Genomic DNA, 19,361 nt, shown 5'->3' on the forward strand with positions numbered 1-19,361 from the left:
TCTAAACATGGGTCTTTCTAGGGCTAATGAAATTGTGAGAATCCTCTTAAAGCAAAGATGTGGCTGATACCCACATGGCACTTTCTTCCCTCTTGGAGAAATACATCCTACAGTTACTGTCCGACTGAATTACCATCTACTCCGGGGCTCTGCCTGGCTTTCCGATCCCGTGTGTAAACGAGGGAACAAGCCCGACCTCCTCTTTATGGGACTCCTGGATTGGTTCTTGGCTGTTGCTGCTGTCACTGGAGGCTGACAAAACAGAGAACAAATGTTTATTTTATTTTATTTTATTTATTTATTTATTTATTTAATATGTTTTTATACCGCCCCAAACCTACGTCTCTGGGTGGTTTACAAGATAAAAACAACATTAAAACATTAGTTAAAAACAAAAACAAGAAATTTAAAACACAACAATTAATTTAAAAAAACAACAATATTCTAAAACAACATTAAAAACAATCAAAACAATATCAGTTAAAAGCCTGGGTGAATAGATGCGTCTTCAAAGACTTTTTAAAAATTGTCAGAGATGGGGAGGTTCTTATTTCACTAGGGAGCGCATTCCAAAGCCTCAGGGCAGCAACGGAGAAGGCCTGTCCCTGAGTGGCCACCAGACGAGCCGGTGGCAAATGCCGATGGACCTCTCCTGATGATCTCAATGGGCGGTGGGGTTCATGACAAAGAAGACGTCAGGGCCAGGGTCCAAACTGTTTAGGGCTTTATAGGTTATAACTTTGTATTTTGCTTGGAAACATATCGGCAGCCAGTGTAACTCCTTCAATACAAGAGTAATATGGTCTCTCCTAGATAACCCAGAGACCAGCCTGGCTGCCGCATTCTGAACCAACTGTAATTTCTGGACTACGTACAAGGGAAGCCCTAGGGATGAGCCCGGACCATTCCGGAGGCCATTCTAAAGGCCTCCGGACCGGTCCGGAAATGGGCAGTTCGGGGTTTGAGTGATTCGGGGGGGGGGGTTTTCCTTTAAGAGCGGGGGGAGGGCTTACTTACCCCTCCTGCCGCTTTTCCCCTCCGGCGCCCGTAGTTCTTTTAATAATTGGGGTGGCAGGATACCTCCCTGCCACCCCTTCTTACATGCTGTTGCTGCTGCTGGCTACGCTCCAAAAGGCTTCAATAAACCTGTAGCGCACACGCACGTCCATCCAGAACAGACACACCCTCTGTCTCCCCATCTCCAGGTAAGCCCAGACACATCCTAGGACTATCTCACCTAGGACAAATTAAATTTGACTATCTCACCCAGCACTATTAAATGCCCCCCCCCATACAAATACCTGGGCCAGGAGACCTGGCCCTTGCCCTCGCTGTCCCCCAAAGTGGCTCTCCTAAAGGAGTAACCCCCTTTGGTGTTGCCCCTTTGGTGGCAGGCAGCTCTAGGCAGATAGAATGCAGGAAACTGCCAAGTCACCCTCCTCCCTGGGTCCCAATCCTGCAAGGCCTCACTTCAGCACAGCAGCCAGTCCTGGGGGGCAGATAACAGATGGGGGGGTTAGCAGGAGAAGCAAACAGGCAGGCAACCAGTCTCTTACCCTGGTGTCTACCTAGGAGCAGATGTTGTCTCCTCTTCTCTCCTGCAAGCTTCTGTGGGGCTGAAGTCACTGGCAGAACCCTATATAGCCCTGAGCAGGCAGCTCTGGGCAGATGGAATGCAGGAAACTGCCAAGTCACCCTCCTCCCCGGGCCCCAATCCTGCAAGGCCTCACCAGAAATATGGCAAATATGCCAGAAAGGTCAGTACAACTTTCTTCCTGCTTAACCTGGAGGCTTGACACACAAGGCTTCCACCCCAAATCTCCTTCGGAAGAGAGTGTGTGCATTCACACACCAGCCCAACTGACCCCGAAGTCCCTTCAAGATCCTTGGACCCACTCCACACACAAACCAGGCTTTGTGATGCAAATTCTAGCTTATCCTGACGCATTTCTAGTTTTTTTTTAAATGCTGGTTTTAAGCTACTTTTTCTGAAAGCGAAGAAAGGCTTGGAGCGAATAGGGAGAGGCACTGTTGAATCGTTAGCATGATTAAGATGGATGCTCTCCTTACAAATGCAGATGTAGGTCTTTAGTAATCTCTCCCCACCCTCCATTGGCTAGAAGGAAAACACGGAGCATGCCATGTGAACTTGTTTCAAAACAAAACCCAAAAGCAGAGGGGAGGGGCTGCTTCCCTCAATGCCGCGAGTGTAATTCAAAGTAGCTTTTCTCAACATTTACCCCGCAGCATGAAGCCAGGTGCAAATAGATCCCAGGAACTTTCCCACACAAGGGCTTTACCCCAAATCTCCTCCAGAAGGGAGGGTGTGTGTTCTTACTACAGTTGGATTCCTGCCGAAGTCAGTTCAATGCCTTTGGAAGCACCCCGCACACTAATTGGGCTTTTCCTTCTGGGGAAAAATGGGATTTTCACACCATCCCGGTTTATATCTGAGTTTTTAAAATGCTGTTTTGCAGCAAAGTTTCCTTGAAAATCTGCTGAAAGGCACTGACCTCAGTCCTTACATTTCCATGATATGAGCAAGTTTTATCATGTAAATGTGGTGAATGCAGAACCAAAGTTGCCCTGCCTTCGACCTCCCAGAGGCAAAGAGCTGAAAACTCCGTTTTCACGATTTGTGCTCTTTGGAAGTTTTCGGAGGGGGGAGATCTGGGAGGAGGATTTGCAGTCTTGTGCAGGAAAGGAGCATTTCCTTGCATGCCATCCAAGCTGGGATGGGGCTGCAAATGCAGAGGCGATGATGACGCTTGCTGGGGCTGATGCTTGCTGCGGACTTTGTGTGTGTGTGTGTGTATGTGTGGACTTCAACAGAGCCAGATCACAGAGGGTGCTTTAATTACTAAACCCTTGGGGGAAAGGGAGGTGTGGCATCCCGTCTCCTCTAGGAAGTCACTGGCCACAAGGAAAACACGGAGGTGAGCTGTGTGTGAACCGACACAAAAGAAAACTGGCAATAGAGAGAGGAGGGCCTGCTCCCCCAATGCTGCGAGTTCCATTCAAAGTGGCTCCCCTCATCGGAACATAGGAAGCTGCCATATACTGAGTCAGACCCTTGGTCTATCTCGCTCAGGATTGTCTTCACAGACTGGCAGTGGCTTCTCCACGGTTGTAACCTTGGAGAAGGAGTCTCTCAGTTTCAGCCCTATCTGGAGATGCTGCCAGTGGGGGAACTTGGAACCTTCTGCACGCAAGCAGGCAGGTGGGGCGACTACACTGGCGACGGTTGCTAGTGTCTATCTTATGTTCATTTTTAGATTGTGAGCCCTTCAGGGACAGGGATCCATCTTAGTTATGTATTATTTCTCTGTGTAAACTGCCCTGAGCCATTTTTGGAAGGGAGGTATAGAAATCGAATAAATAATAAATAAATCATCATCATCATCCAGTGCTAACATGTAGTCTCCCATTTAAATGCAAACCAGGGTGGACCCTGCTTAGCAAAGGCTTGCTACCACAAGACCAACTCTCCCCCAGTCCACTTAGTTGCATGTGACCAGAAGATGATCCATGCTAGATGGATGAAGAGACCCCAGTTCAAATCCCTTCCAACCATGAAACCCATTGGACGACACTTGTTTCTCTCAACCACATCATGGGGCTTTCTGTGAGGATAAATCCAGTGTGGTAGTGACTTTCCCACATTGGTGTCTGCTGCTTGGGGCTCCCTGAACAGGCTACAAATGCAAACGAAAGACTGAATAGTTGGTTGTCCTGGACTTCCGAGAAGTACTATAGGTTTCTCTACTTACAGAGAAGGTGGTCTTGGTGACTTCCACACTGTTGTGCGCAATTCCCCCGCTCAGACTTCCAGAGATCCCTCCAGTCGGATGCTTCTTCTGGCTGCCAACCATGGTTTCCATGGAATGACTGCGAACCCGAATGGCTCTCTGCCAAATGGAGAGGAGCAGAGGTGGAAGGTTAGCTCCAGGGTTGGAACGAATGGACAAAAAGGCAGACCTGGAGTCATCTGGTAATTGGGTGGTTCCATTTTTATCCCCAACCGACCAGCGAGCTGAGGAGATTCCTGGTGATTCTCATCTTCGACTGGATCTATTCAGCGCCAGTCAACTTATCAACGTATCCATTCAACTTTGCACAGGAGTCCTCCAGACAGATCCTGGTGTCTGCTTTGTATTTCTTTTTGGACGGTGAGTTTGGGGACATATTATGATTTATTTTCCTATGTATTATTTGTTTTTCAATTTAGAAAAATAATTTTCTTTGTTTATTTAGAGAAACATACAAATTTTGGAATGTTGTTAGTATATCGTTTTAAAATTTGTTTTTGTTGTTTAAAGCTGATTGTTAGTTTTTGTTTTGTTGTGCACTGCCTTGAACCTTTGGATGGGGCAGTAAAAATGTAATTATTATTATCAACAACAACAACAACAACTGAGGAAACATACACAAGCACAGATGCAACACAAAAAACACACAAGTACACAAAGAGAGGTCAACACAGAAACACAAACACAATGCACAAACACACAGACACAACATACAAATGCATAAACACAGATGCAATACAGAGGTACAGAAGTTTCTTGTGTGCATGTGCACACAAGGAAAACACATGTACTCACACAGAAACACTTTTTTAATTTTTTTACTGTAAAAAATGTATATAAATGTAAAAACACCAACACACAGAAACACAAACACATGAATATTATATGCAACATATTTCCAAGCACATGGAAATATGTGCACACAAGTGTACAACATAAGGACACACAAAAGTGCTTCCAGCACAAGCACAGGGCCATAGAAACACACACATGAATTCCCTTTTCACAATGGGAATGCGATGGTCAAAAAACCTGCCTGTTTCAGACCAGAGTTAAGGCTATTTGAAACTGGCTCAAGTGCCACAAAGCCAGGGAAGACCAGCTCTTCTCTTATTTATTTATTTAATTAACATGTTTTTATACTGCCCAAAACACACTTTCTCTGGGCGGTTTACAAAACAATAAAAACAACCAATAAAAAGTTTGACACATTTCAACAATTAAAAATTTAAAAGTTAACACAATTAAAACACAATTAAAACACTATCTAATTAAAAGCTTGGGGGAACAAATGTGCCTTGACTGCCCTTTAAAAAGTTGTCAGAGATGGGGAGGCTCTTATTTCGGCAGGGAGTGTGTTCCGAAGCCTTAGGGCAGCACTGGGGAAGGCCTGTCCCTGAGTAGCCACCAGACGAGCCAGTGGCAACTGCAGACAGACCTCTCCAGATGATCTCAATGGGTGTTGTGGTTCATAGCAAAGACGACGCTCTCTTAAATACCCAGGGCCCAAGCTGTTTAGGGCTTTATAGCAGCTTATGTGTACATTGGTAAATCATCACATACAAAATATCCTGCTGGAGGTATATAATTAATTAATTAATTATTATTAATAATTCGATTAGTATACCGCCCTTCCAAAAATGGCTCAGGGCGGTTTACAAAGAGAGATAACAAATAAGATGGCTCCCTGTCCCCAAAGGGCTCACATTCTAAAAAGAAACATAAGACACACCAGCAACAGTCACTGGAGGGGTGCTGTGCTGGGGACGGAGAGGGCCAGTTACTCTCCCCCTGCTAAATAAAGAGAATCACCACGGTAAAAGGTGCCTCCTTGCCAAGTTAGCAGGGGGTATATACCATCTAATTCATATCTCTGGTCTCAGGTAGCAAAAATGCCAGAGCTATTTTAATGGCTTTCTGAGGGTGCTGTTGACCATTTCCTCCACATAATCCACCCTCCTAGTGATGTTGCCACTACTGCATTGTTCAAAGGAAGGATTCGGCTAGTGGGTGTGCGGGGTGGAGGTTGGCTGTCGGTAGCATAAGGTCAGTTAGCCTTTCAGCCCCCACTTTTGCAACCGACTCCCCCTTTTGGAGCTACCAGTTCTCATCACCATCATAAATTCTCTGCTGTTTGGAAGCACAGAGCAGAGACTCCCGCAGAGATGCATCAGCCACCCTCCTCTGAAGGAAGGTAATGGTCCAAGCACACAAGCGCTAAATAATTCAAGGCAAAACAAGAACCCACAGCTGGTGGTTTATTAGGATTGTGCACATACAGAGGTTCCCACCGTTTGAGCTGGGATGCAGAAAGTTAGCAGGTGCATCTGCACGCGTGTCTGAATCCTCTCTATACATTCAAATTCAGGCCAGGATCTAGTGACAGTCAGATGTCACTCTAGCTCTATGAGCCAGAGATAATGGAGCCCCCACTCCAACCCGCATTTCTTTCTGGGTCCAATGCTTCTTTTGATTCACTCTCTTATTCCACCTGGACCATAGTTTAAGAAATTCTCTGTAACAAAGGATTTCTAAAATTAGGAGTTCCCACTTCAGAGTGGATGCAGCTTGCCACAGCTCATCTGCACCTTTTTTGCACCTGCGCTCTTGCACCCCACGTCAAAAGAATTTTGATGCGACCGTATGATTGCAGCGTGGTATCTTTTTTGCAGCAGGTGATGCATCGGTTTGTGCGGTGCTGTATCATTTCTGCACCAAGTGTGTAGGGACAGTGGATCAAGGCAGGATAAGAGTCCCTAGGCTGTGGCGGGGGGGGGGGGGAGACACCAAGCTGCACCACTCCCTCAAGGTGAGGATGGAGAAGGTGCCCTTCTCCATCCTGCTCCATGGCCCATTGTATGCTGGTGGTGTTTCTCCTCTGCGTTACCTTGCGTTCCCTCTACTGCATTCCTCCCCCGCCCTGCTACCGCACCCCACAGCACCCCATCCCACCGTGAAGGCAGGATGCATTGGCCACGCTCCTGCCCACAGCATCCTCCGGCTGGCTGGGGAAAATGCACAGCAGTGCCCTTGCTCTCTCTATCCCATGAAGCGCTCGCTTTGCTTTGAAAGCTGGATGCTTGGAGAAAAACCTTGGGAGGATGAGATGGCCATCACGTATTTCCCTTTAGCTGGCCCAGAAAATGCGGAGGGGGGGGGAGCATGGTCAGTGCCCCTGTTTTTCAGTGTCAAAAGGAACCTGGCACCCATGGTATGTGCACTGCTCTGTACAACATTTGCTAATAAACTCAGAACAATGGAGAATTCCAAATGCTTCTGGGAGAAGGCCACCTACTTTGAACCTTTCAAATGTGAGAAGAATATGGGGAGAACATAAATTAATAATCTGAAATTAATAATTTACTTAATGCAGACATCTACTTTATAAATCAAAACCAATACATTAGTATTAATAAATGAATACTAATCTGATTGATTGATTGATTGATTAAGTGCCATTAAGTCGGTGTCGACTCTTAGCGACCACATAGATAGATTCTCTCCAGGATGATCTGAATAATCTATGACCTCCTAATTAATAAATACCAATCTATTAGAAATTAATACTAATTGATGATCTCCTAATTAATAAATCTACTATTAATGCAGTAGAATCGAGTTAGCCCCTTTTAAAGTCACCCATTTGGGCTTATTTGAGTTGTCTTTATCTAACCTGATTTTTCCTGTCTGCCGAAGTGGTAATAAGGTGAAAATGAACATCTGTGATTTCTTGCTGCCTACTGAAACAAAACTCTTCTTTCCCCATTTCTTGCCCTCCCATCATGTATTTACACAGGGAACATGCTGAGAAGTAAATAAGCTATCAAGGAGACCAGCAGTGCTGTCCAAAGGTAAAAAGGCTGCTGCAAAATTATTCTGACAGTTGTTTTCCTCACGAGCCCCGGGATCTCCTGAAATGCCAAAAGAGCAAGACAACCCCATTTCATACAGGTAGGAGGCAAGGCAAAAGTTTGCGTCAACATGTTAAGAGGCCACCAAAGAAAACTGGCTGTTGACAGTGTTGTGATTTCACAGAGTGAAATGCACCCTGCCAATTTTGCAAGGTTTTCTGGTGAGGAGAGTTTTCTAGGAGGGGGGCAAAATTGGCTCCAACTCAGGCTTTAACTCCCCCACCCCATAATGATGCATCATTCCAGGGGATTCGGGGAGTGGGCAGCAACAGCCAGGAAGTTGCCACTAACAACTTTCTCCCCCAACTCCCCAAATGCCAAAGAGGTAAGATTCTCTTTTGCCCTCCAAGGCCCACAGATTTGATCCAAAGTTCTCAAAGAAGACAATGTGATCCTTTCAGTTATGGTTCTTATAGGATCCTTTGGTTCTTTGGGGGTCTGACCCGTGAGAATCAACAAAGTTTCCCCTTTACCTTAAATGATTCCAAGAATCCTCCGTGACCTCCATTCTCCAGCTTGTCTTCTTCAGACCCCAGGCCCAGCATCAGTTGTGTGTGGGCATGAAGTTCATCGAGGAGGTTATCCAAGAGGGCCGCTCGAGTCCGGTCCTGGAATCAATATAAAAGACAACCAACTGGAATATCCGCACACAGGCAGGCAGGGCCATCTTTGCGCCATCTGTGAGTCACGATTGCCTCAGCTGCCTCAGGCGGAAGATTGTTTGGGTGTCAGAGAGGCAGCAAGATGTCCTCTGCCCCCACCCCCTGCTTTTAAAAAAGGGAAAGGATATGGCAGGTGCTCTGGCTCAGGTACTGGCCTGGTTCAGGTGGTCTGAGGTTGAACCGGACCACCCCTCCGGTTCGCAGAACTGGCTTGCGGGCCGGCTGGAAGGAGGTATACTTGTAAAGGTGAATTTGGCTAGTACAGGGGATCTCCTAGCTTAAAAAGTATTTCCTTTTAGAACTTTAAAGCGGTGGTGGTGGGAAATTTTTTTTTTAACCTTTCAAATGAAGCCCTGCCAGAAGTGGTGGCTGCTGTGATGGCGAATAATTGGAGTCCTCCAACCGCTCCACCAACCTCCCAACTGATAGTCTGGGCCAGCTGTAGCCCTGTTCGGGTCTATGCACATGATCCTAGCCAGATTCCCCTTTACAAGTATACCTCCATGCCGCAAGCCGGCTCAGCCAGCTCGTGGGCCAGACCAGAAATGGCCAGGCTCAATCGGGTCCAATCCTGAGCCAGCCAGGGTGGCTCGAACCCGGTCCAGATTCGAACCGAACCAGGCTAACTTCCAGCTTGCACACCCCTACACAAATGGTTAAAGGTAGGCCTGGTTTTTCACAAACAAAATCTAAACAAATGGGTTTAAAAAAATTTATTGGGGGGAAAAAGTACTTCAGGTGAGACTTTCTCCTTCTGATCTGCCCCAGGGGAAAAAACCACCTTACCTCCAGCTTTGCAAACTTGTCTGATTTGCAGCAGGCATTTTCTGCATTGATCAGTTTGGTGAGGAGAAACTCTCGGAAGTCCGAGTTCTGCAAAAGAGAAGGGTTCGAAATGAATGGAATGGATCTTTGGCTGGGGACCATTGTCTCTGGTACCTGAGATTTGGCCCAGACATTTCCAAAGCACCTCCAGAACTACTTGGTCTGGAGGGCTACAAACTGTCTGTTAAAAACACCAATGGAAATGAAGATTCTTGGGCATCACAATTCTTGGCACCAGAGCAATTTCTCCTCTGGTGCAATTCTTCAATCAAAAGAATTGAAGAGAATATACTGGAGAATTATTTTATCCATTCTAACAAATGCACTGATGAATATGCTTTCCAAGTCTAGATGAGAACCCCCCGCAAATCAGCCAAACTGTTCAGTCCTCCACATATCTTACTTTCTGAAATATGGGTGGATTTGGGAGCGAAGGACCAAACGACGGCACATCTTCTCTTGCAGTGACAGCTACCTGTAAGAAACAGAAGGATACTTATACCCTGTGGATCATAAATGCATATATGTCTATGTACTCCCTAGTAAACCTTTGATGATCAGACGCTGGAGACAAATCAGCATGGGAGAGCTGTTGTTTTTAGATTCTGCTTTTGGGATGCTACCATAATTTATTTGTTTTGCCTGTCTATATACCACCCCAAACTCACATCTTCTCGGGGCAGTTTGTACTTAAACAACACAGATTAAAACCAAAACCAAAACATTAAAACATTTCAAAAACAATGAAGTCTATTTAAAAGCCTGGATCTTTTAGAAATGCATCTTAACAGCCCTTTTAAAAGGACGGGGAGGCTCTTATTTCAGCAGGGAGCGTATTCCAGAGCCTTGGGAGCAGCGATGGAGAAGGCCCATCCCTGAGTAGCTGCTGGCAACTGCAGACGGACCGGGATGCTTGAGGGTCATAAAGGAGAAAGTGGTAGAAAGACCTCAGGCACGAGGCAGTGAATTGCTCAGAGCCCCAAATCTCTCCAGCAATGATGAAAAAGAACTGCAGCCAAGGAGGCATCTGCACACAGCACAGGAGAAAGAACGCCCCTAGCCTCATCAAGCTCTCGGCTCCTTCCACCTTCATTGGTGCTGTATTAGAGACGTCAAAAAACATACGTAATTTTTCTTAATGATGGAGTTTAACTTTCTAAACAGGGACTATCAGCCTGGGCCATGAATCTTTGAAGTGCCTAACAACAGGTCTTAATAAAAATACTTTTAACTCCAAGAGGATGTGTGTGTGGTAGGTCTATCTATCTATCTATCTATCTATCTATCTATCTATCTATCTATCTATCTATCTATCTATCTAATTTATATACTGTCCTACATAAAATCTCTGGGTGGTTTGAATGAATGAATAGCTTTATTACGAGGAGAGCTGGTCTGGTGGTAGCAAGCATAGCTTGTCCCCTTAGCTAAGCAGGGTCTACCCTGGTTGCATTTGAATGGGAGACTAAAAGTGTGAGCACTGGAAGATATTCCTTTTAAGGGGATGGAGCCACTCTGGGAAGAGCATCGAGGTTCCAAGTTCACTCCCTGGCAGCATCTCCAAGATGTGAACATATACTATATCCAACCAGACCTAATGATTTTATATTACGCCCCTCCTTTCTGATCAATACTCGGGTATTTAACGTAAAGCTGCAAAGTTTTGTGTAGTAACTTGCAGAACTTGTAAATATGATAATATGTAAGATTTACTTAAATTAGGAATTAGAGCTCTTTTAACAGCACAATAATATGCTGTTATGTGCTGTGGATTCTCTCTCTCTCTCTTTTTTGCTTGTGTTCAATATTGTTTAAAGCAATGGTTCCCCACCTGGGAGCCTCCAGATGTTGCTGAACTACAACTCCCATCAGCCCCAGCTCAAGTGGCCGTAATAATAAAGATTTGATTTTGATTTGATAGGCAAGCATCAAACATTTGAAAGCCCTGGGGTGTGGCTGAACAGTCTCCCTTTCCCTACATACAATGAATGCAGGGAGATAACGAGGTCATTCACACAATCAAAGACTGTGTTCTATCTGGGTTTGGGAGCTGTGTGTGATATGGGTTGTGTGGAAGCAAGCGAAGAGGGAAACCAGGGTAGGAGTGATGGTGTGGAAGCAAAGGAGGAGGAAAAGCTACCCAGGTTTTCCTCTGCCCTTGCTTCCACACAATCACTTCTACCCAGGTTTCCTTCCTACCTTGTTTCCACACATCCAAAATTTGGGACACACACACAGAGCTCCCAAACCTGGGTTGATTTTGATTGTGTGAATGACCTCAACCACTGTACAGGGCTTTATTCTTGGATTTGATGCTTTTGGGGCTCCACTCTGAGCCATCACCCCCCCCCCCCCGCAACGTTCACAGCAAATATAAATTATGAGTGAAGTTGCAGTCACAAGGGTGTGGAAGGCCCATCAGCTGTGCAGTCCTTGGTTAGGCTGGCTCCACTTTTGCTTCAAGGACAGCTATAAGGTTGGGTACCTAATGAAATTTGCTGCCAACTCTCAGATAGGCTAATAGCGCCTCTCTTTGCCGTGACAACCGCACAGAGGACACCAGCTGCCTCTTGGAGAATAAATAACCATTTTCGAAAAGCTCAGCAGGAACTCTTAACAGTCCCATCTTCTGCAGGTCTCCAAGCTGTTGTTTATCAGAGCGAAAGCAGATGTGCACACAAGCAACCCCTCCCGCCGACACCCCATCTCTCTTACTTTATAGGATGCATTGTCCATTTCAGGGTTTTCCACCTGGACGACAATGTAAGCATGTAGGAAATTGGAGGCGATCATATCTGGAACAAAAGGCGTGTTTTCTTCTTGAAATATAATTGCCACAATGTCGTTGCCAATGTGTCTCTTTCTCTGAAGCTGAAAAGACAAGAGGAGGAAACAGGAAACGTCATTCTGACATGTGGATGTTGAAAACACCTTAATAGCTCCACAGACTTCATAGTCTTCCATAGTCTCTGGCTAGGAAAATTCCAGTCTGACCAAATTTTGACTGACTGGTTTAATCTGTTTCCCTGTATTACTTAAAGGTAAACATCAGAATAGAAATCTGACTGGTTGTCTCTTTGTCAAGGCTCTGGTTGTCTCTTTGTAGATAGGGAATCCTTTGCCAATAGAATTAGGTTGTTTGTGGATTTAGAGGGCTGGCTTTGGCCATTCTTCTGGGTTACAGGAGCAGAAAGAACAAATGGTAACTATTCCATTTACATCCACGAATCTTAATTCCTATATTTTGGGATGGCAATGTCTCTAAATGGCCAGAGGTGACACACAGGAAAAAGCCTGCTTTGAGGACATGGAGTTTTAAACCCAAACAGAATGGAGACTCTGTTTCCTTCCCCACAAGTATACTTCAGTAACCTGCTGTCGGTGGGGGGGGGGGAGATGCAAATAAGTGGAAGGAATCGTATGCTGTGACGAGCTGAGGGTGCGCCAAGATTTCAACGTGAAAACAACAACAGAGCCATAGAAAGGCCTGACGAATAGGTTCCACTTTGGAAACACCACTGGGTCATCTGAAATTTCAAAACTGGGGGTGAAATTCACATGAGAACTTGGGAAGCAAGACACACACATATTGATGGAAGCGTGGCTGGATGCGAAATCCCTAGGAGATAATTCCATGGAGATTCTCCAAAGGAAGCCATTCTGGCCTTCTCTTCCACCATCAACACCTGATGCCCATTTAACAAATGCAAAACCATAATCTGTTCTGCCATAGTCTGTTCTTCTCGGCCTCGTTTGATGCCATACCAAGAAATCAAGGTCGGCTCGCGGTTACCTGCTGTGTGTCTCCCTCGGTGAAAGGAAGTTTCGTGGAAACGTGAAACATAATCTCTCTGTCCCTGAACACCGTGTACACGGACGCCGTGCCTGTCTGGCTGTGACTGACATCCAGACCGCCTCGGAAGCTACACCACACAAAGAAAGAACAAAAATGGTTGGATGTCATCTGCGGTATTGAGGCCCCCAAAATATGATGATGATGATGATGATGATGATGATGATGATGAATTCGATTATAGATGAGACTCAAGACATCTACGACTGGCTCTCCCAGAGTTTTCATTTGGATCTGGCAAATTTTGATCTCCAAAAAATGGGAAGGGCTCTAAATATTTATTTATTTATTTAACATTTTATATCCTGCTCTTCCTCCAAGGAGCCCAGAGAGGTGTACCATATACTTAAGTTCCTCCTCACAACAACCCTGTGAAGTAGGTTAGGCTGAGAGAGAAGTGACTGGCCCAGAGTCACCCAGCCAGTCTCATGGCTGAATAGGGATTTGAACTCGGGTCTCCCCGGTCCTAGTCCAGCACTCTAACCACTACACTACACTGACTCTCAATCAGCCAGCATTCAGATAAAAACACAACTGTCCAGGTAGTCAATGTTAATATGCTACTATGAGGTCACTCACAGAATCAAAAACTGTGTTCTACTCGGGTTTGGGAGCTGTGTGTGCTCCCAATTTTCGGTTGTGTGGAAGGTTACTACCACGGTAGGAGGAAAACCTGGGTAGAAGTGATGGTGTGGAAGATAGGTAGGAGGAGAACCTGGATAGCTTTTCCTCCTCCCTTGCTTCCACACAATCACTTCTACCCAGGTTCCCCCCTAACCTTGCTTCCACACAAACAAAAACTGAGAGCACACACAGCTCCCAAACTGAGGTAGAACACAGTTTTTGATTGTGTGGATGACCTCTATGAATAACAACAGGGGTGCAGACAGTGGTGAATCTTGAGGAGCAGTTTCTCGCCAATCTGCTTCTCTCAGTCACTCAGCTGCTCCCTCGTCTGAGTGGGTAGCTGAGAGAGAGTTTTTGGGAGGAGGGAAATGTTTTGGGGACTGAAGAGGTTCCTTAGGAAGAAGTTCAGTAAAGTGAGGGAGACCGCATTCAAAATGTAAACAAAGGATTGAAGCTGTTTGTTGTGCAAAGCAACCAGCAGGGGGAGCAGTCTTTTCTAGCTTGGATGACACCCCTACAACGGGAAGATACAGCTATTTTTTTGCAACACACCTGCAACATTATAGGACTGTCACACAGCAATAAAACCAAAATAAGGCAATGGAAATGTGAATGGCACCATGTTGACAGTGCAGGCACTGCAATGTCGAAACACAGGCAGTATGGAAGGACACTTGGCAGACACTGCTATAGTGGGTAATTTGGAAAGCACTCTGTACATGCAGCAGTTTCTTATACCTACCCCTTGAAATCCTGGAGTGTTACAGTATTTCCCAACAAATCCAAGAAGTTCTGGAATGCAGGACTCTCTTCGTTGTTGCTAAACAATTCTTCTTCCTGAGTCTGCAAAGCCAAACAAGTCAACGGGGCGAAAAACTCTTTTTGCTTCTTTATACTATAAAAAGGCCAGATTTGGGAGTCTGCTTCTGAAGTATAAGTCTGCCTTTTACACAAATCTCCTTAGAACTTGGAAACCTGAATGACCTGCTCTCATTTGCCAAAATGAATTGATGACTCCAAGCTTCCTTTTTATTTCTGAATTTTGCCCACTTTGTTTGGCATCGGCAGTTTGCTGCGGGATTGATTTCCTTCAAAACATCACCTTTTCTGTGGTGGTACTGGGAAGGAAACATCACCACCAGTTACCTAAGTGCTCAGGCAAAAAATAAAGTGGCAAAAAAGGCCATCTTGGTGCTGATATATGTAGATTCTTTGCTGATGAACAGGGAGCACACCTCACAAAAATAATCTTGATATCCTCATGGGACCGTGGTGGTCTTCCCTGCTCAGCCAAGGAGCGTGTGACAGCATCCCAGACAGATGACGACCTGGCCTCTGCTTGAAAACCTCTAGGGAAGGAGAAACACTCTAGGCAGACTGTTTCAATGTCAAACACCTCTTATAGTCAGGAAGTTCCTCCCAACATCTAACCTGGATCGGTTTCCTTATCATTTCATACTCTCATTCAGATATCTCAATCAAGGTATTTTTTGCAGTGCTTTCAACATTTCCTTATCATTTCATACTCTCATTCAGATATCTCAATCAAGGTATTTTTTGCAGTGCTTTCAACGTGCACATACGGATCAGAAACACAGGAGAAAAGAGATGCAAGGATTTTTTTTAGGTTTTTCTTCTGAGCCAATCTGACACGAGGTGCATGTGAGGTGCCTAGCACCAATTATACATATGATTTGTGCTGGTGGAATTGTACGTACAGTTGGTCGCTAAACCCATTAATCAATCTCTAGGAGCATTTCAGTCCAGATGGGACTTTTAGCTTACTTCTCCTCCGGAATGGAGGGTGTGCATTCACATCTCGGCCAGATTTACCCTGAAGTCCCTGCGAGCTCTCGAGGAGCACGTCACACACGATTCGGGTTTTACGAATCGTGTAGAGCTTAGCCTGATTTCTGTCTGGGGTAAACAAAATCAACTTTTTGTGTCGGTTTTTTGGGGGGGCAAATTTGAACTTGCAGAAAAGCCTCTCAGTGTTGGACTAGGACTGGTGAGACCCAGGTTCAAATCCCCACTCAGCCATGAAACTCCCTGGGCGATTGGGTCAGTCACTTATCTCGCAGCCTAACTTACTTCACAGGGTGATTGTTGTTGTGTTTCTAGCAAATCCATTCCTTGATCTCTTCTCGGTAAAGCCTGCTGTCTGGAAATGCTCCAGACTGCCTCAAAGCAACATGATCCCATTTCATATTTAACAGCACAGTATGTTCAGGTGGCAATTAAGCCGTTGACTTGGGATGCCGTGAATAACAAAGAGGCAATGCTTTTGCTGGTTTCCCCACAGCAGCTTCCCACAAGAGAGTTGTGTTTTGCGTGTCAGATGCAGACGCAGGCAGAGCTCATCACGCGGCAGATGAGATCCTGCTAGGCAGCCTAATGATTTCCCTTCATTTGCTGTCTAGTCCTTTCCAGATTATCAGAGTCCATTATGAAAATGCCCTTTGTGGCGGCTCCTGTGTACCAGTGAGGAGGGGGGAGGAATCCAAAGCATTTGCCTTCAGCATGGTTTGTCTTCGCCTTTTCATCTTGAGAAGGCCTGCAGTGTTTCCCGGCACATCACGTGGAGATATTTGTCGCATTTTGTTCCAAAGGCTGAATTCGGAGCCAGAGAAGCAAAATGTCGAATGAAACGGAACGTCGTGTTCTTCTGTACGTGCCGGGGTGTGTGTGTTTCGAATGGGGTCACAGCATGGGGAAAGCAGAACCTAACTTAAAACGAAATGTTTTAATCTTTTATTGGCTGTTTTTATTGTTTTGTAAACCGCCCAGAGAACTGTCATTTTGGGTGGTATAGAAATTTATTAAACAAACAAACAAACAAACAAACAAACAAACAAACAAACAAACAAACAAACAAACAAACTTTAAGCCCTCTGATTCAATGTTTTCAGTTGTGAACTCTTTTAGCCACAGATATATTCATTCATTCATTCGATTTCTATACCGCCCTTCCAAAAATGGCTCAGGGTGGTGTACACAGAGAAATAATACATAAATAAGATGGATCCCTGTCCCCAAAGGGCTCACAATCTAAAACTGGCATGGAGCGGGGATGTTCTGGGCCCAGTTCCCCCTCCACAGTTCCCCTTCTGTAGCTTTGAGGCAGTAATTATTATTTTTTAAACATTTATATCCCGCTTTTCTCCTGAGGCGCTCAGAGCAGTGTACATGGTTATGTTTATCATCGCAGCAACTCTGTGAGGTAGGTTAGGCTGAGAGATCACCCAGTGAGTTTCATGGTTGTATGGGGATTCGAACCCAGGTCTTCCCCGCCCTAGTCCAACACTCTAACCACTATGCTATGCTGGCTTAATTCGAACAAAGGCCATGTCAGCTCTTCACAGCTCTGACTGCCCCCTCGCCCAGTCCCACTCCCTGCTACTTTCCCAAGAAGCATTCTGAAACGCACTCCGTAAATGCAAGCAGCCTCACCCCTATTGGATACAATAAGCTTGTGTTGCTCACCTGCTTAGACTTCTGTAAAATCACACCAAACTTGAATGTGTTGTTGACCTCATGCTCATCATAAGATACGACCATCTGAGATGCCTGCAGCAGCAGAAGGCAAAGGAGATACGTTTGCAACCCTGCACAGCATCTTGGCTCACCTTGCTTTGAGGAGAGGCCTTCAGACCTGGAGAGTTCCCAACCTCAAACTTTGCCCAGGACTCCTCTCCTTCTCCGAACTGTCACAGGAACACAGGAAGCTGCCATATACAGAGTCAGGCCATTGGTCCAGCTAGCTCAGTATTGTCTACCCAGACTGGCAGCAGCTTCTCCAAGGTGGCAGGCAGGAGTCCCTCTCAGCCCTGTCTTGGAGATGCTGCCAGGGAGGGAACTGGGAACCTCGATGCTCTTCCCAGAGTGGCTCCATCCCCTGAGGGGAATCTCTTCCAGGGCTCACACTTCTAGTCTCCCATTCATAGGCAACCAGGGCAGACCCTGCTTAGCTAAGGGGACAAGTCATGCTTGCTGCCACCAGACCAGCTCTCCTTACTCCAGCCCTTTCCCACAAGACCTCTAGGAGCATCGCCCACCCCTCTGTCCCTCACATCCCCATAGCCACCCAGTTTGCAACCAGATATCAGACTCCCCCTCCAGGGTCAAAGATTGACAGTGGGGGGGGGGTGTCCCCAGTCTGGGGCGTTCTCCTCTTTGGCTCCTACCCAGCTGGCAATGGAGACAAAATCTGTCCAAAGAGGGAAGTTCAATCTGTAGCATCTCAAAAGTTTGCTTGTCCCCATAAAAAAACACCAACAGGCTCTTTCACACACCCACAAAGAGACTGAAAGCAAAGAAAGGATTTCAGGTTTATTTCTCCCCAAGGAGTCCTCTGATTGCTATTCTTCATTTTATTTAGGAGCAGAGGAAGCCGCCTTCTGCCAGATCAGGCCCTTGGTCCATCTAACTCAGTATTGTCTACACTGACTGGCAGTGGCTTCTCCAAGGTTTCAGGCAGGGGTCTTTCCCAGCCCTACCTGGAGATGCTGCCAGGGAGTGAACCTGGGGCCTACGGCATGCCAAGCAGATGCTCTCACCTCTGAGCTACAGCCTCACCCCCTGAGGGGAAGATCTTACAGCAGACAGTGCTCACCCGTCGTTACCCATCCAAATGCAAACCAGGGCAAGCCCTGCTTAGCAAAGGGGACAATTCACAGGCCGGCTTCTCACCGAAGGAGAGTCCTCAAGACCAGATTATGCACCAAAGAGTCCTTTGGCTGCCCGCCTGCCTGCAGTCAGTTTATTTGGTATCCATCCTTTCTCTCCTTGAAAGTTCTTCCTCTCTCTCTTGCTGCCCTTCTTAACACCTTTTCTAAAGACTTTTGCTCTTGTAGTGCCACCATCCTCAGCCAAACTGCGATCTATTTCCATAGGTGAAAAGATCATCAGGGGGCTCCTGAAATTACACCTGTGGACCCTCGCTGTGACCACCCTCAACCAATTGGAACTCCACCATTCCCCGTAGCCTTCTAAAATAGCGAAAGTGAGTAACCAAAGATATAGGGGTGAAGGCGTCTCCCAAATTGCCCCCAGCTGACATTTCCCCCCACCACCGATCGCAACATATTTCATTTGGCAGCGGCTATGTTTTTCCATCTTCCCCAGGAAAACCAGGGGACTTGCAGGAAAGGAAATAAAAATGGTGGAACCCCCCACCCCCTGGCCCCATTTGCGCCTTTTTGTCCCACCTGTGTCCCCTTCCCATTTTCAGCACCTGCAAATAGGGTGAAATCGGGTAGAGCTTCTGAGTTACCTCTACACCCTTGCATGGTGCAGAAGTACAGAAAGACCCACGTGGAGGCAATCTTCAGGACAGTGGAAGAGAGCTGGTCTCGGGGTAGCCAGCATGAATTGTCCCCTTTGCTAAGCAGGGTGTGCACTGGAATAGGAGACTACATGTGTGAGCACTGGAAGAGATTCCCCTTCGGGGATGGGGCCGCTCTGGGAAGAGCACCTGCCTGCTTGCATGCAGAAGGTTCAAAGTTCTCTCCAGATAGGGCTGGGAGAGACTCCTGCCTGCAACCTTGGAGAAGCTGCTGGGCTAGATGGACCAATAGTCTGACTTAGTAGAAGGCAGCTTCTGCCTTCCAAATGGCCATGGAATGTGCTGAAATCCCATCCATTCCTAAGAGAATCCACATGTCAGATATTCTCC

The 19,361-nt window shown here is 46.2% G+C and overlaps 1 protein-coding gene across 9 annotated transcripts in view; it reads right to left on the reverse strand.

Annotated features, from left to right (window-relative positions):
* Positions 1 to 19,361, reverse strand: part of LOC128336014 (rap1 GTPase-activating protein 2) — a 196,884-nt gene that overhangs the window by 17,648 nt on the left and 159,875 nt on the right. For all 9 annotated transcript variants that reach the window (XM_053275077.1, XM_053275072.1, XM_053275079.1 and 6 more), the window contains 9 exons: positions 17,171 to 17,254; positions 14,430 to 14,530; positions 13,001 to 13,130; positions 11,923 to 12,078; positions 9,611 to 9,682; positions 9,169 to 9,255; positions 8,194 to 8,328; positions 3,771 to 3,908; positions 134 to 252 (listed from right to left, as the gene is read on the reverse strand). In XM_053275077.1, coding sequence (XP_053131052.1) covers positions 134 to 252; positions 3,771 to 3,908; positions 8,194 to 8,328; positions 9,169 to 9,255; positions 9,611 to 9,682; positions 11,923 to 12,078; positions 13,001 to 13,130; positions 14,430 to 14,530; positions 17,171 to 17,254 — 1,022 coding nt within the window. The remainder of the gene's footprint in view (positions 1 to 133; positions 253 to 3,770; positions 3,909 to 8,193; positions 8,329 to 9,168; positions 9,256 to 9,610; positions 9,683 to 11,922; positions 12,079 to 13,000; positions 13,131 to 14,429; positions 14,531 to 17,170; positions 17,255 to 19,361) is intronic.

Source organism: Hemicordylus capensis, chromosome 12 (genome assembly GCF_027244095.1).
Source record: "Hemicordylus capensis ecotype Gifberg chromosome 12, rHemCap1.1.pri, whole genome shotgun sequence".
Classification (NCBI taxonomy): domain Eukaryota; kingdom Metazoa; phylum Chordata; class Lepidosauria; order Squamata; family Cordylidae; genus Hemicordylus; species Hemicordylus capensis.